Source organism: Gekko japonicus, unplaced genomic scaffold (assembly GCF_001447785.1).
Source record: "Gekko japonicus isolate JY-2015 unplaced genomic scaffold, Gekko_japonicus_V1.1 scaffold4, whole genome shotgun sequence".
NCBI lineage: Eukaryota > Metazoa > Chordata > Lepidosauria > Squamata > Gekkonidae > Gekko > Gekko japonicus.
In genome coordinates this window covers 3,606,854-3,625,474 of record NW_015165234.1, presented here as the reverse complement: position 1 = coordinate 3,625,474, position 18,621 = coordinate 3,606,854, and the positions used below count along the sequence as shown (strand labels likewise).

Below are 18,621 nucleotides of genomic sequence, written 5' to 3'. Positions count from 1 at the left end.
CAGCAATGCATATAAGCAGAAGCCATAGATCTTACAGCAAAAATAAAGAATGAGATACTGTATTTGTTTATTTATTTGCTGAGATCATTTTTGGATCACAAATCAAGCTGTGAAGATGTGCTCATAAAATATTCTGTGTGCAAACAAAAAACAATGTGTGCATTATATCAACACCCAGGAAACTATGATTAGACTAACAAGATGACAAACATGAATTTGAGGCGCTTCTCAGTTGTTATGATTATATACTGGGAGCCCAGCAACTCTACGTACCAGAAGTGTATGCTAAATGCAATCCTCCCAAATATGTGTGACCACCATTTTGTCCTGGTATGTCTATACTGAGACTGAAAGCATGTGTGTTGCCCCTTTCAGACAAAATGGTGATCCCCTGTATTGGAGGATCACATATAGCATATTTACCAAGTAAGCATGAGTGGAAAGGGCTGATACACCCTTTATTCTCAAAAGCTAAGAGCTTTTGAGAATAAAGATAAAGTAGAAAAAAAGAATAAAGTAGATAAAAAGCATAGATAAAGTAGAAAAAATAAAAAGAATAAGAAATGGGTGAGATCAACAACTGTCCGTACACATGTATTATCTGTTGCAGCCCCCCACCTTATGAAATGGCCTGCCTGAGAAGGTCAGGAGGACTCCCACATTTCTGGCATTCCATAAAACAGAATCGCTCAGGGGGGCATTTTTACACAGGTAATAGGGCTATTAAGACTCACTGGAAAAGACAATGATGCGAGAAAAAGTTGAAGGCAGCAAGAAACATGGAAGACCCAACATGAGACAGATTGATTCAATCAAGGGAGCCATGGCTTTCAGTTTGTAAGACTGTTAATGATAGGATATTTTGGAGGTCATTACTTTACAGGGTCGCCATAAGTTGGAAGCAACTCTATCACACTTAACACACACACAAAGCATAAAAGGACACTGATGTTTTATGGGATTGTATACTACTGGATGGGGGGAGGTTTTACAAACAATCTCTCAGTTTGCCAAACGGTCAAGTTAATTTGAATTACTTTATTTGATTAGCAAGAATGAGTCAGTAAAAGGCTGTTTATTTAAGAAATCAGACTTTTCCAGGTGTAGCTAGGCCGGAAGTTCTCTAATCTGTCTCTCTTAGTAAATCTATAACAATTTGTTTTTTATCTTCTTCATATATATTGTGAGGGTTATAGCTGCATTAGTCTTACAACTATATGGCCCCTGAAGGGTTTACTTTCCCATTGGTAGTTTAGTACTAAATCCAATTTGGTTACTAGGTAACAAACTACATTGAATACTGAAGTTCCATTATTAGAAATCCAGATGAATTATTTGGCTCTATAAACCAGGTATGGGAGACTCAATAAGGATTGAGATGGCAGCGCTCGGGGAAGGAGGGTTAAGTTTTCCCTGCATGCCATTTCCCTGCAAAGGAGAATAGGATAATTATAACAGCTTTTTATAACAAGCTATGTTTGATGGGACAATCGAGCAAAACAAAAAAATTGTTCAAATGTAATACAATTAGTGCTAAACAATTATGGGAGCAACCTGAAGAATTAAAAAAACGCTTGAAAATACAGCCTTTTCAGCCATAATAGTCTCAACCTATTGCAGATCGCTCCTACTCAATTTCTCTCCAACATACAGCTAGTAAAGGCACAAGAGTCCCTGTCAGAAAAGAATATGGGGAGCCTACATAACTTAAAAAAAAAAAGAGCAGCAAATGCTAAAGACCACAATCTACACATGGAAGCCTATGGGAATAATCTCCCATGCCAAAGACTTCCTGCCTGTGGAAAGCAAGCAAGTCAGAGAGACACGTTCTAGGTATTTGCCTGCCAGAAAATCCACCATATGCTGGCATGACATGGTTCCTAAAAAGCATGACCTGGAAAACCTGCTTTGCCTCTCTTTTTCTTTTGTAATATCTGGCCTGAGTTCTTGGGAACTCAAACACCTGTATACTGTAATATGTCATTAGGGATTGTGTTCTTGGCTTTTTGGCTCTTATTTTTGGCACTGACATGGGTGTAAACAAAAGTTCTGACTAGCTTTCTTTCTGCCACATGAAGTTTCCATGCGCAGAGGTTTTGCTCAGGGAGAGGGGAGAATGTGTATTCTGAAGATGTGTGGTTTCCACGTCTATATATATCATGTGATTCTACATCATGTGATTCTTCTGAATGTGTAGATTGGTTCTAAAACTCAGGAAAGTAAAACAGGAAGAAGAAACAGAAAGATGCATATCGTATAACATGTAAAGATTCCTGTTACTATCTTTAGCTTTGCAGCCTGTGCTTCTAAAAGAAACCAAACAAAAGAAACCAAGTATCTTTCAACTCAGTGGCTAGGTAAGAGATCTTTTAACTCCAAGTAAACGAATGAGCAAAGGAAGAGAACAGCAAGTTGTGTCATTTGAGAAGATATAAATGATGACTCAGCTTATACATTTTTTAAAAAGTTAGCACACCTTTGGAAGCTGTGGGACATTTTGACTGAGAGATTCTAAAAATCACTGAAAACAGAAGCTTGGAAACATGCAGCAAAGCCAAGCCTTGATCAATGGCTAAACAGAAGAGAAAGTACTTCATACCTTTTGTTTTTTATTAAAGCTCCTCTTTCGATTTTCCTTTTTGCTCTCATCTTCATACACTAAAACAAAATCAATTCTTCTCTGGCCATCATTAAAGAACAGGGATTCATGGTTCTGATTAAACTCTGCCTGTAAATAAAGCATAATACCTTCGACATTATAATATCTGTCCATCAGTTTTGGTCTGTCATAAATAAATTCCATGGAACTAAAATGGTCAGTGAAATAACAAATAAGTAGTAGATAAGGTACGGACCAAAGGATGTTAGTTAAATTTTTAAGAACAAAGCAGAGTACACTGTACGCATGCACCCCACAGATAGCAGAATAACAGTGCAATACTAAACAGAGTTAGACTCTTCTAAGTCCACGGACCTGAATAGACTTAGAAGGGTGTAACTGGGCTTAGGATGGAACTGCAAATAATATACTAAAGCTAACTAACTATGTAAATATGTCATTATGGATCTTGGGAACAAATATTGGTGGACTGTTTCTTGAAGGCTATTATGATGACCTCGCCCTCTTCCCTTCTTTGCATGCAGGATTTTCCCTCCATTTTCCCTTCCTTCTTGGCTGAGCAGCCCATTTATCTATTTTCTTCTTTTCTGGATGTTTATGGCTGTCCCATTCTATCACTTTACTGTACTTTGATGCTGCCTCAGCCCAGGAACTTGAGGGAAGAGACAAAATCACCTCTTTAACTTAAACTCCTGAAAATGGCACATAACAGGCTTTTTAAAGTTCAAAAATAAAATATTTTATTCAACATAGAGGGGGAAAGGTCAGGTGAAATCACGGGTAAAATGTCTGAGGTGAATCAAATAAAACTCTGAGGTAACTTGGTATAATCAAAACTCCAGTTCATATGTTTCCAGCATGTGAGAACTTAAAGCTTTACAGAAATTTAAAATTTAAAAGTTTTGAACCGGCTGGATGGGAAGCTGGGAGGCCTGGGTGGTAAGTCAGGGGGCCCAGCCCAGAGATGCCCCAATGTAGTTACAGGCCTGCTTATGAGCTTTTAAAGCGCAGTTTGTCACAACTATGTACATTAAAAAAGGTCTCGCTCAGTCATCTATATGTGCAGCTGCCTGCTCATTGACATTGTTCTATGGAACTGGGGAAGAGCTGAGTATGCATGTAGAATGCATCAGGTTCGGTCTCTGGCATCTCTAGTTACAAGAAGCTTAGGCAGCAGTTGCTGGGAATGAGCTCTCCCTTCAGGAATTGGAGAGCTGCAAGTGCCTCTCAGAGCAGAAAACACTGAGCCAGAGGATCCCATGTTTGGACTCCCCTTCCCACCCCTGTTGGCCCCATTTATCCCTTCTTGTTCCATTTCCTCCCTACCCATGCTGTTTCCCCCCCTTAGAGAGCCATTGTGAGCAGAGAAATGTTCACATTTTAAAAAAACAGGGCTTATTCCTAGGAAAGTGTTCCTAACACAGCAGCCCCAGTCACTCACTCTGCCAATATTTCTTCCTCTCTATCCACCTGCCCAGTCTTTTCTTCCCACAACAGTATGCCTCTTCTCTCTCTTGCAGTTTCTATTTCTCCCATCCTCTCACTATGCCTGTTTCCTGTCTCCACTCCAAAACTCACCTCCTATCTTATGTTCTCCACCTTTATCAGCCCTCAATCTCCTCCCTAGAGTTGCCAATTTCCTCCTGGCAACTGGCGAGGCTGGGGCTTACTGGGAGCAGGAGGGAGGCCCAGCCAATGTGCAGCAGTGTGCCTATGTCACTGCCCATGTGACATCATCACATCAGGGAGATGCTCTGGTATTGGGCAAAAACTCTATGGAAGATTTGGCTTCTACCACTGAGTTTTTGCCCAAATACCAGAGCATCACCCCAATGTGATAACATCACTTCTGGGTCAGTGACATAGATATGTTGCTGCATGTTGGCTGGATCTCCCTCTTTTTCAGGACAATGGCCAGCTAAGCAGCAGTAGGGTAGTGGGACCTGGCGGTAGGGGACTCCTGCCTCCACTGGGGGGTCTAGCAACCCTACTCCTTCCTCCCCTGGTTACCCCACAGCTCTGCCATTCACGCCCATTCTGCTTCCCCCCTCACTTGTTAATGTAACCAAAATGTGTCGGTATGCGCGGTGCTAGCCCACTGCAGACAGAACACAGATGCAAGAGTATCCAATAAAGACTGGAGTCTTCAAGGCTTAGTGTAAAATCTATTTACAGTTTATTTACAAAGCCTTCACCAATAATTACACAGACTGACATAATGCTTCGCAGACACCCAATAATCACAAGAAGAAAAACTGTACAGCACCTCATTGTACTTATACATCCATTGGCCAATCAGGGCCAATGCCGAGTCATGCTAATTAGCTCTGGCATACGCCAGCCAGAACCGGTCAGAGCCAGCTCTTCAGTCACTTAGAGCTGTCAGCCCCTGTCACATAGATGCCACAGATCTATAGCCAGACTTAACTGCAACACTGACTGTTGACAAAATGCCCCTCCAATGCCTGAAGTCCCAGGGGGAGGGGGATTAATCCCCTAGTTTAATTATTTTTAAAAATTCTGCAAACCTACATTAATCTCTATCTTAGCCCTGTGTGTCCCCATGCATTTTTTTATATGCACATATGTGGCTGCTAGAGATATGATGTTCCAGAGATGGTTTGAGCAATGTGTTGCTCAGCCTGGGCAAGATGTTAACAGCAAAGGCTGTGTATGTTACATATTGAAAAACCCAGTTTTACTGGATTTACAATAACACAGTAATTTGTCCTCTTGTTCTGATGCCCTAAGCACTCACTCTCTCTGTCCCCTTGCCAGATCCCAATATTCAAATTATTGTTGCTTCCAGGCATAATTTTGCCCTACCTGTTATATTTATTTCTTAAATTATATTCCAGCTTTCTCTTTTCAAAATAAAAAACCCATGGGGCTAACAAAGAAAAAGGAAGCTAGCAACTTCACATACACACTGATGGGATCTGAGCTGACAATGACAGACCAAGAAAGGGATCTTGGGGTGGCAATGGATTGCTCTGTGAAAATGTTAACCCAGTGTGCAGCTTCTATAAAAAAGGCAAATTCCATGCTTGCCATAATTAGAAAAGGAACAGAGAATAAAACTGCTTCCATGGCTACTAGTCACAATGACTATTGGTTGTGATGGATATCTATTCCCTCTAGTACCAGGGGCAATTGCTGGGAAGCACGGACAGTAGGATACTGTTGCAGACATATTGCTTGTGGGCTTCCTAGAGGCATCTAATTAGCACCTGTGTGAACAGAATGCTGGACTTGATGTGCATTTGGTCTATCCAGCATGGCTCTTCCTATGTTCTAATGTATTTAAACAACTACTAAACATACAAACTAGTGAAGGCAGGTTCATGGATGGCACCAGAGGTCATTTTGGGGGGGAACGCGGGGGAACACAGTTCCCCCAGGTGAGGTGCAGGGGGGCGGGGCACATGACGAAGCCCCGCCCCCTGCTTCCGGCCGCTGTATTCTTTCAGCTAAACCAAGGCCAGGTGCTGATTCTGGTACAGATCATGAACAGCTAATATGAAAAAATAGAATAAAGCTGAAGAAAAACACCAAATGTTCATAGTGCAAAAATACAATCAAAACAACATTCCTGAAAAATTTAAGACCATGTAAAGAACAGATTTTCATTGCTAAGTTCAAGTAAACATGAACCAGAAGAACTATGGGTTGAACAGAGATATTATCAAGGAAGAATGCACAAAGACTATTCTTGTAGCCAAAAGATATGAAAATCCTCAATGGATGATTGATGAAAAATTTTAAATTGCTAAAGACGGGCAAGAAACAAAAGTAAAAGGTGACAAAAATATAATCAGACGTCTAAATGCAGCATTCCAGTGATTGTACAGAGAGGCAAAGAGAACTATTATAAAAACCAATAAAAAGAGATAGGAAGAGAGAGAAAAAAGATCCAAGAAATCAAAGGGAAACTTAAAGCACAGTTTGGTATGCTGAAAGATCAATATAAAAATACATTGACTGAACATGATAAAATAAAAATGGGAACAATACACTGAAGAACTATATAAAAGAGATTAAAGGATGACAGATTCCTTCAAAGAAGAGTCTTCTGAAGAAGAACCTAACAGTTTTTGAAAGTGAAGTGAAAGCTGCACTGAGAACAATTGGGAGAAATAAATCACCAGGAGTAGATGGGGTATCAATAGAACAAATCCAAGTCACAGAAATGAAGTTCATCAAAATCTTGACAAGAGTATGCCAACGAATATGGAAAACAAAATGCTCAATCTACATTCCAATTCTGACAAAGGAGTCATCAAAGACTGCAGTAACTATCAGACCATCACATTAATTTCTCATGCAACTAAAGTGATACTCAAAATCTTACAACAAGGACTGTTACCATATATGGATCATGAAATGCCAAATGTTCAAGCTGGATTCATAAAAGAAAGAGGCACTAGAGATCATATTGCAAATTTACATTGGTTACTGGAGCATACGGGTGAATTTCAGAAAAAAAAATCAGCTTGTGTTTCATTAATTACAGCAAAGCTTTTAACTGTGTGGATCATGAAAAGTTATGGTTGGTTTTAACAGAAATGGGTGTGCAACAACATCTGATTGTTTTGTCCTGAGTTTTGTCCTGTAATTCAGCAATCTCCTGTTCCAGTCTGTTTCTGAAATTCCTTTGTAGCCAAACAGCTTCTTTGAGGTACCCCATTGAGTGCCCTGGGAAGTTGAAATCTTCTCCTACAGGTTTCTCAGTTTTGTGGTTCTTAATGTCAGATTTGTGTCCATTTATCCTTTGGCATAGGGTTTGACATGTTTGCCCTATGTAGAAAACTGAATGACATTGTTGGCATTTAATGGCATATACAGTGTTAGAAGATGAGCAAGTGAATAAGCCTGAGATGGTGTAGTTGATGTTGTTAGGTCCAGTGATTGTGTTGTCTTGGGAGTATGTGGCAGTAAAGTTGGTATCTGAGTTTATTGTAAGCTCTGGTACCAGTCCATGTCCATGTTCAATTAGATGTTGTATTATTGTGGCAAACACTGTCCTTCAGGGTAGCCATGAAGGAGCTAGAAAAGATTCTTAAATGTAAGTATGTGTAGTTGGGGACCAAGATCAAGATAATTCATACCATATTGTTCGCAGGATGGGCGGGGTATAAATATAATAAATAAATAGTGTTCCCTATTACTATGTATGTGTGTGAAATTTGGGAAATGAAGAAAGCTGACAGGGAGAAAGTTGCTTCATTTGAAATGTGGTGTTGGAGGAGATTTTTACGGATACTGTGGACCTCCGAAAAGACAAGTGAGTGGATTCTAGATGAATTCAAGCTTGAACTCTCCCTAGAAGCTAAAATGACTAAACTGAGGCTATTGTACTTTGGTCACATCATGAGACCAGACTCCCTGGGAAAGACAATGATGGTAGAAAAAGTTGAAGGCACCAGAAAAAGAGGAAGACCTAACATGAGATGGATTGACTCAATCAACAAAATCACAGCCCTCAGTTTGCGAAACCTGAGCAAGTCTCTTAACAATCGGACATTTTGGAAGTCATTAATTCATAGGGTCACCATAAATTGGAAGCAGCTTGATAGCACTTAACACACATATACACACAGGTTCACAGACAGACCTCACTGTGTCTTACTCTCACATACACACACAGGTTCACGTCACGGACAGACCTCACTATGTCTTACTCTTATTTTTGCAGAATTGCTCTCTGCTAATGCAGGGATGGGCAGCTATGGGTTCAGGCAGGGCAAAGGAAGTTCTCTGTTCTTCTTCAGGATAGCCACTGATGGAGTCTGAGGGAAGAGCAAGCCAACTGGGTCAAGAAGATTGATGGATGGGGTCTCCCCCCCACCCTTTGCAAGACTATTTCAGTAATATGACTTCATTTTAAATTTCAAAGTTTTTAAATACTCAGTGCTTAAGGTTAAAGTAGTTTTAGGCTGAAATTCTAGTAATAGATTCTGGTTGAAGGAATGGTTGCCTCCAATATTTCTGCCTGCATTGGCTTTGTAGAATTCAACCCATTAAATGTAATTGTATTTAATATATATTATGTGAAACTTCTTTGTACAAAGAACTGTACACTTTCCCCCCTTATAAGTAGGTACTAAGAACTGAAATCTTTTTACACTGTTAAGAAATCCAATCAGTTGTATGAAAGGATGGACTAATTTTATAAAATGTATTAGGCGAAGGGTGAAATGTAGAGATTTAAGAATCCCTCACCACTCTCTAATATACACTGGAGGTAACAAATTAGTTTGTCTAAGCCTAGACAAAACCTTACTCTTTCTTTCCCCTCTCCACTTCCTTCCTAATTAGGGCTTGTTGATGTGTAAAGTAATTTACACCAGTTGCTAATTATCCGGGCATTGTATGTTTATGTGAATATGCTCTTGTGAGGGATTAATTAGCAACTGGAGGTATTGTAGGGAAACAGGCCATGTCATCTATGAACAAAGCACCACATATGACCTACTTTTAACCTGAATAATTAACTAGCCATTAATCATCTTAAATAATTAAGATTAAAATGACAGTCATGTACTTTCAAATGCCACAAATTTAGCCCACCCCAATACCTGATTAATCTGTGTTGTGTATTCAATGCATACAAAAAACCCAGGATAGTTTGAGGGGAAGTTCACTCCAGAGGTTTATCAGTGGAGGACTTTCAAAGCAGTTGTAAACAGAGTTACAGATTTGAAGTCAGTGACCTTAGCAAGGTGCAACTCTGTTTAGGATTGAACTATTAATTACCATGAGATTCTTTGGCACAATATATTTAATTTTTCTTTAATCAACTCTTGCATGCTAATGTGGAATTTATCAAGAAGTATGTGTTCTAATTTATATTCTTGTAAATTATGCGTTGGGTTTTGCAAATATCAGTCATGAAAGGGTTAAGCTGAAGTTTTCTGTAAGCTAATAATAGCAAGCTTAGCATAGAACCAATCAGATGTAGGGTAGACTCTTCCCACCAAAAAGGGGGAGGTTTTATTCTTAATGACGTGACCTTAAGATTGACTATTGGCTAATCAGTATTTTGGAGATAATTTGTACTATTCTGCAAGTATAGAAGGGGTGGAGCTTTTGGGGGTAAACTGCCATTCCTTCCTTCTTATGGTCAGAGGGAACAAAGAAACATGATGGAGTAGACCAGAACTTGAAAGATGAGTTAGTTAGACTGTTATTTTCTTTCCATATAATCCTTTCCCTAATTTTGAAGAAAACCTTTTTCTTAGAAGTTAAACACATATGTGTGCTGCATTATTCTGCTGTGCTTCATTTACTCTGCTAAATATCCAACATTATGTTAAGAACATACGAGAAGCCATGTTGGATCAGGCCGATGGCCCATCCAGTCCAACACTTTGTGTCACACAGTGGTCAACACCCAGGTGTCATCAGGAGGTCCACCAGTGGGGCCAGAACTCCAAATGCCCTCTCATTGTTACACCCCAAACACCCAGAATACAGAGCATCACTACCCCAGACATAGTGTTCCATCTATACCTTCTGGCTAATAGCCACTCATGGACCTCTGCTTCATATATTTACCCAATCCCCTCTTGAAGCTGTCTATGCTCATAGCTATTGCCATTTCCTGCAGCAGTGAATTCCACATGTTAATTATTCTTTGGGTGAAGAAGTACTTCCTTTTATCTGTTCTAAGCCTACTGCTCATCAATTTCGGTAAACAAAATTTTTTATTTTTTTCCATAGGAATACAACATTTAAATTAAACCATTTCATTTTTCCATTGTTTACCCCATTCCCATCTCCTCCCCTCCCTTCCGTGGCTTCCCGCAATGCTTCCCCCCCATTTCACATTACTTTACATCAATTATATCATTTTTCTTATCATTACAATCTCAAGATAACTTCATTTGACTTAATATTGATCTAAACATATTAAGTTTTGTTTCACATCCCAGTTCTTTTCCAGATATATTTTAAAGTCACTCCATTCTTGAAAAAAAACGTCGTCTTCATCGTTGTTCAGTTTTTTTGTAATTTTATCCATTTCAGCCATGAACAGAACTTTTTGTATCCAGTCTTCTATCTCTGGTATTTTCTCTGTTTTCCAAAATTGTGCATATATCATTCTCGCTGTTGTTATTAAATACCAGAGTAAAGTCTTTTTAGTCGTATTGACTTCTTCCATTTTCAGTCCCAAAAGCAGAATTTCTGGTGCTTTTTTGAAAGAGCATTTCAATATTTTTTGTATTTCCCTGTGGACTTTTGTCCAAAAGTCTACAGCTTTCTCACAAGTCCACCACATATGGTAAAATGAGCCCTCATGGGTCTTACATTTCCAACATTTATTTGACATAGTCTGGTTCATATTTGCAATTTTCTTCGGAGTCATGTACCACCTATACATCATTTTATAACAATTCTCTTTGACATTGGTACAAGGCGATATCTTAATAGAATTTTTCCACAAATATTCCCAAGTTTCAATAGACACTTCCTTATTCATATTTATTGCCCATTTTATCATTTGCTCTTTCACAGTTTCATCTTCAGTAAACCATTTTAACAACACTTTATACATTTTAGAGATATTTTTTCCCCCTTTACTTTCCCAAACATTTTCCATTTCATTTTTTTCCTCTCTAAAACCATAATTTTTTTTGTCTGATCTAAAAAGATCATAAATCTGCATGTATTTCAACCATTCATAATCATATTGAATTTCATTCTGCTTTTTCATTACCCATTCTGTTCCCTCTTTTTTAATTAAGTCTTTATATGGCAACCAGTCCTTACCTCTCTGTCTTGAGTAAGATTTTAACACTTCTACCGGTACAATCCATAATGGTCTTACATCACTGAAATATTTTTTATATCTCAGCCATACCACAAATAATGCTTTTCTCACCACATGAAGCTTAAAAAAGCTATCCATTTTTGTCTTATCATACCACAAATATGCATGCCAACCAAACCTACAATCATGGCCTTCTAGCCCCAATAGCTTATCATTCTCCAATTTCACCCATTGTTCCATCCAGGTTAGACAGACCGCTTCATAATAGAGTCTAAGATTTGGTAGCTGTAATCCTCCTCTTTCTTTGGCATCACAGAGTATTTTCATCTTAATTCTCGGTTTCTTGCCTGCCCAAACAAACTTTGATAGTTCTTGTTGCCATTTAAGTAGCATATCCGTCTTGTGAAGTATTGGTATTGTTTGGAACAGGAACATCAAACGTGGTAAGACATTCATTTTGATAACTGATATTCTTCCCATCAATGATAAGTTCATTTTATCCCATTTCTTAAAGTCTTGAGTTAACTTGGTCCATAATTTTTCATAGTTATTCTTGTATAAGTCTATATTTCTCGCCGTTAACTCAATGCCTAAATATTTCGGTTTTTTTACTACTTCACATTGTACCAGGTCTTGTAGTTCCACTTGTTTTTGTTTCGTCATGTTCTTACAAATAAGCTTCGTTTTATTTTTGTTCACATAGAATCCAGCCAATTCTCCAAAATCTTTTATCTTTTGGAATAGTAATGGTAACTCTTCAATCGGGTTTTCCACAATAAACATAACATCGTCTGCAAATGCTCGATACTTGTATTTAAATCCTTTATGTGTCAATCCCTTTATCTCTTGGTCTTGCTGTATTTTTTGTAACAATACTTCCAGTACCCATATGAATAATAGCGGTGACAAAGGACAACCCTGTCTTGTACCTTTTTGTACCTTGAAGTTATCTGTCACTTCCTTATTCACATTCAATTTTGCAGTTTGTTCAAAATAGATAGCTTCAATACAGTTTCTAAATTGTTGTCCCGTTTCTATTTTTTCCATCATTTGTAGCATAAAATTCCAGTTAAGATTGTCAAATGCCTTTTCTGCATCAACAAATAATAAAGCTACTTCTTTTTCTGGGTGCTTCTCATAATATTCAATTGCATCCATTACTATTCTTACATTATCACGAATCTGTCTTTTTGGTAAAAAACCAGCTTGGTCTTCCGAAATCACTGTTTGTAAATAGTTTTTCACCCTTTCTGCAATAATTTTTGCAAAGATTTTGTAGTCATTGTTTAGAAGAGAGATTGGCCTGTAGTTCTTCACATTTGTTAGATCTTGTCCTTCCTTTGGTATCAGTGAAATAATTGCCTCTTTCCATGAATCTGGCACCTTTTTGTTCTCTCTTATTTCGTTGGATAAAGCTTCCATGGCCGGAAGAATTTCCTCTTTCATTTTTTTATAAAACTTTGCTGTAAATCCGTCCGGCCCTGGCGCCTTTCCCAACTTCGATTCTTCAATCGCCTTCGTCACTTCTTCTTTTTGAATTCGACCATTTAATAAATCCTTAAATTCACTGCTTATTTTAGATAGTGGACTTTCTTCCAGATATGTTCTAATCTTCTCAAGATCAGTTCTAGTTGCTTGGAATAATTTGGCATAATACTTGAAGAAACTTCTCTTTATACCATTAGGGTCAACGAATTCCTTTCCATCTTCTATAATTTTGGTTATCATTCTTCTTTCTTTTCTAGTTTTAAGTTGCCAAGCTAAATATTTTCCCGGTCTATTTGCCCCTTCGAAAGATTTTTGCTGTAACTTCTTTAAATTCCAATAGAGTTCATGGTTCAAAGTTTCATTCAGTTGCTCTCTTAGCAACTGCAATTCTTTGATGATTTTCTTTTTCCCAGGTTTCTTTTTTAATTCTTTTTCTTTTTGGGCTATTTTTTCCAACACTTCTGCTTGTTTTTGAAATTTTTCCTTTTTTTGCTTCACATTTTGCGAGATGAGGATTCCTCTCATCACGGCTTTGTAGGCATCCCACACAACCTGTATCGGGGTCTCTTTGTTTAAATTTTCTTTAAAAAATTGTTTTGTTTCTTCCTTTAGCAATTCTACTACAGCTTTTTTATCCAACAAATCTTCATTTATTCTCCAAAGGAAGGATTTGTTCCTTTCTATAGAGCTCCACACAACAGGGTTGTGGTCTGAATTACATCTGGGCAAAATTTCAATTTTATGTGTTTTCATTGACAATTCTTCTGACATCCAAATCATATCAATTCTGGAAAAAGAACAATGTCTATTGGAATAAAATGTAAAGTCTTTCTGTGTCGGGTTCCATTTCCGCCAAACATCTTCTAATTTTTCCTGTTTGACTATTTCAAAAAAGTTCCTTGGCAATTTTCCACTATTTTCGTTGCCTTTTTGTGGTTTTCTGTCCAAGCGGTCTATAGTTCCATTAAAGTCTCCAGCCATAATGACTTGGTCATAAGTTTGTTTTTGTAGGTGCTCATTTAAGTCCTTAAAAAATTTCTCCTTTGCTCCATTGGGTGCATATAAATTGATCACCAGTGTCTTTTTTTGTTGGATCATAACTTCCACACCCACATATCTCCCTTCCAAGTCGTTAAAAATTTCTTTAGGTTGCAAGTGATTTTTCACATATGTCACCACTCCTTTCTTCTTGTTTAGGGCCGAAGAACAAAATTCCAATCCTAATTTAACATTTTTTAAATATTTAACATCTTGTTTTCTGATATGAGTTTCTTGCAAGCATATCACATTACAATTTTGTTTTTGTATCCAATAATTGATTCTTTTCCTCTTGTTTGGTGAATTTAATCCATTCACATTCCATGACAACAATTTGTAATCCATTATGCGTTTTAATTTAAAGTTCTCCAAAGTCATCTAAATTGTCCGCTTTGAATTTGTAAAAATCCGTCACCGATCTGATCAGAATCCTCCCTCCTTTGTATGTGAAGGATAAACCTTGCGGAATTTCCCATCTATATCTGATGTTCAACGCCTTCAGTTTGTCAGCCAAAGGTTTATACCTTTTTCTGTCCTGAAGTATTGCTCTTGGGAGCTCTCTCATGACCATAATTTTGTTTCCTTCCATTTCAAACGGGACGGTGAATTGTTTCTTAAAGATGTCTTCTGTTGTTGTTCTTGTCACAAATTGTACAATTACATCTCGTGGTAAATTTTTCTTTTCCGCAATTCTGGAGTTCACTCTATAAATTAAATCAAAGTCTGATTCCATTGATCCTTCATCTTCGCCCAAGAATAGAGTTATCGCCTTCATCATCTCCTCTCTTATATTTTCATTTTCTTTCTCTTTGATACCTCTAAATCTCAGATGAGTTTGCATCCTTCTGAACTCCATCATTGTTTCAGATCTTCTAAGTTGTTGAGTCAAAGAATCCTGTTTCTCCTCCATTTGTTGCATCTTCTCTTCCGTTTCTGTAGTTTTGGTTGCATTATCCTGTATTTCTTTTTTGACTCCTTCTATCTCTTGCTTGATTGAAGTTATTTCTGAAGTAACCAATTCCTTTATTGCTGTTATGTTTTTCTCTTGGACTTCCTCAAGTTGTTTCAAATGGATCTGAGTTTGCTTTGCCATTTGTGCCTCCAGTTGTTTTTCCATCTGTTCTTCCAGTTGTTTAACAATCTGAGCTCCCATTCTTTTTTCAATCTGCTCCCCCATGGCTTGTATCGCATCCATCATCCTTTTCTCCATCGCTTCCATGGCAGTCTGCATCTCTTTCCTCTCCTTCTCCCTCTCTTTTGACATTTTGGGGGTTGATGTAGAGCTTGTCCTTGATCTCACAACTGGTTTAATGTCAGGGTCTGAGTCAGCTCTTTTCTTTCCCCTTCTGGTCTCCGTTTTGGCGATTTTCACTGCAGTGCTCAAATTCACAGACAAACAGTCTCTTCTAGAAGATAACCTGCAGGTCAGCCAGTTCCATCTGTTTTCGCTTTTACAGACCCTCTGATAAACGTTTAAACAGCAAATTAAATTGAAGTCCTCCTCAAAATGTCGGGCGCAACTTCTCTATGGTAATCCGGTATAGAGTAGGTCAGTTTGCCATTTCTGCAGGTCCCGTCTGCTCGCATGTACTCACATCCGGTCCTGCGCCTTATAGAGTCCGAGTTACTTCCTGTTAATTACAGCCCGTCCAGGGTTTCCTCTTCCTCTTCAACCCACTCGGCACTCTTTTGTGGTTACACCGACCTATTCTTCCCGCAATGTATTTCGTCAGTTTCGATTTCTCAGCTGCGCGCACATCTCGATCCTTACCACAGGAATGTTAAACAATATAGTTTTTTGCAGTTTTGTAGCCTTCAATCAACTATTTTCTTTTCCGGAATCAAGTTTCTGGGAATGTTTATTCTATATCCGCTCAACCGCTTGTTTCAACTTGCATCTTATCTTAGTTCAGGTAAGCGGTACGTTTATTGTTATCTAGCGCGATCAGAACGGGTTTCGCATTGCTTCTTTTCACTCACTGTTGTTGCCCCTTCATCAAGAGGTCGGCTGTTGAAGGATTTATGCCGGTAATCCGGCTCGATCAGCTGCTGGAGAGTTGCTTAGCATTTGCCTTCTTCGTGGGAGGAGATCAAAGCCTGTTTCAGCTTCTTCCGAAGCTAAATCACGCCAACCTCACACTCCCTCTTAGGCTCGGCTGCCTGCTTGTCCCCCCCCCTCGCTGGGGAGCGATGCGTTGGGCTAGAAACTGCCCAAACTGTCAAAAGCAGCTGTCGCTCACTTCACACGATCGTGAAGTGCGTTAGTCCTCCATCTTAGCTCGACCGGAAGCCCCAGACTCCCTACTGCTCATCAATTTCGTTGAGTACTCACAAGTTTTGTGAGAAAAGGAGAAAAGTACATCTTTCTCTACCTTCTCTATCCCATCCATAATTTTTAAACCTCTGTCATGTCACCCCTCAAATCGTCATTTCTACAAGCTAAAGAACCTTAACCTTTCATCATAGATACAGTGTTCCATCCCCTTAATCATTTTGGTTGCCCTTTTCTGCACCTTTTCCAATGCTATATCTTTTTTGAGGTGCAGTGACCAGAACTGTACACAATATCCTAAATGAGGGTGCATCATAAATTTATACAGGGGCATTATGATACTGGCTGATTTGTTTTCAGTCCCTTTCCTAATAATCCCCAGCATAGCATTTGCCTTCTCTATCATGACTCCAAAATCTCTCTCCTGGTCAGTGACCACCAGTTCAGACCCCATCAATGTCTATTTATAGTTAGGATTTTTGGCTCCAATGTGCTTTGCACTTGCCCATGTTGAACCTCAATTGCCACACTGACTCCCACTTGCCCAGCCTCACAGTCCTCCCTAGTTCTTGCCACCCTGAACAACTTAGTATAATATGCAAACTTAGCCACTTCACTGCTTATTCCCAACTCCAAGTCATTAATGAACATGTTAAAAAGCACCGGATCTGGTACCAAGCCTTGTAGTACTCCACTGTTTACCACCTTCCAGTGTGAAAATTGCCCATTTATACTCACTCTCCGTTTCCTGCTAATTAACCAGGGTTTTTTTATCCACAAGACGACTTGTCTTCTTATCCCATGACTGTTTATTTAGGAGCCTTTGATGAGGAACTTTATCAAAAGCTTTCTGGAAGTTTAGGTAAACAACATCTACTGGGTCACCCTTGTCACTATGTTTGTTCACCCCCTCAAAGAAAGGTTAGTGAGACAAGATCTTCCCTTACAGAATCCCCTCTGATTCTTCCTCAATAGCTTTTGTTCATCAGTGTGCCTGCTAATTCTATCTTTGATAATGGATTCCACCAACTTACCTGGTATCGATGTTATACTGACTGGCCTGTAATTTCCTGGATCTCCTCTGGAACCATTTTTAAAGATGAGGATTACATTAGCTACCTTCCAGTTCTTGGGAATGGAGCCAGATTTTAATGATAGATTGCATATTTTTGTCAGGAGATCCACAAGTACACATTTGAGTTCTTTCAGAACTCTTGGATATACGCCATCTGGGCCAGGTGATTCATCAGTTTTTAATTTATCTATCAGTCATAGGACCTCCTCTCTCATTACTCAATCCAACTCAGGTCTTTCGACACCCATCCTGAAATTGGTGGTTCTGGAGTGGGCAAGCACCACCCATCTTCCACAGTGAAAACAGAAGCAAAAAAATTCATTCAGCTTCTCTACCACTTCCCTATCATTATTTAGTAATCCTTTTACCTTGTGGTCATCCAAGAGCCCCACTGCCTCCCTGGCTGGTTTTCTGCTACTAATGTATTTGAAAGAATTTTTATTGTTGGTCTTTATGTTTTTTGCAATATGCTCTTGTACAGGATTAGCCCACTCAGGCCAGTCCAGGGATGAGAGGGAATCCTGTACTTTTCAGTACATTAAACAACAAACCACGAGATGGTCTATACCCTCGCTGGTTTCCAGACAATTTGCCACTAGAACCTCTTTTCACTAGTCCTTGCTTCTCCTAAGGGAAGAGATTCCAAACCCTTAGTTGGCATCTGGGACAGAACACATTAGCAACTCAATCCAGAGATGCACACTTTTACTCTTACCAAGGTAGCATATGTGGTCAGGGTTAGGCACAAGATTTAGCCTTGGAGTTTAAGTTACAACACCAGAGACAATTAGAAATAAGAAGGATCTTTATTCAGTACAGAGTTTAGCATAGACTACCAGAGATTACAAAAATAACAAAGGCTGTTTGCCTTAACTAAATATTAATGATTCATAGTTACCAAGTCAGTAGTATTCTTTTGTTTTCCTTTTTCTATTACAAAAAAAACTGCCTAAAGTTTAGCCTTTTCTGAGGATTCACTATCCCTAGCCTCTGGTATTAGTACTTTATAGTACCTGTTTAAATGTTTTTCATTTATTAGCGAAAATAATCTACCGCTTTTCATTAAAAAGTTCAAAATGGTAAGCAAAAGCCAAAATTATAAAATCATTATAAGTTTTCTTATCGTTAAAACAGCACATGCAATGTCATTAAAAAACTAAAAAATTGGTAGAAAACAGTCCAGGGTGAAGGTCATTCGAATCAATGATGTGTGTGGATCACAGTTTCAATTTCCAAATGCCATCTGAAATACATATGTTTTTATCTGTCTGCAATTTTCTTTATTTCCAGGGCTCTTTTTGTAGCAGGAACTCCTCTGCATATTAGGCAACACACCCCTAATGTAGCCAATCCTC

General features: G+C 38.7%; 1 protein-coding gene across 1 annotated transcript in view; it reads right to left on the bottom strand.

Moving 5' to 3' along the window:
• ANO6 (anoctamin 6) overlaps positions 1-18,621 on the bottom strand; it is an 89,596-nt gene that overhangs the window by 64,448 nt on the left and 6,527 nt on the right. The window contains exon 3 of the mRNA XM_015409771.1: positions 2,600-2,728. Within this exon, the coding sequence (XP_015265257.1) occupies positions 2,600-2,728 (129 nt within the window). The remainder of the gene's footprint in view (positions 1-2,599; positions 2,729-18,621) is intronic.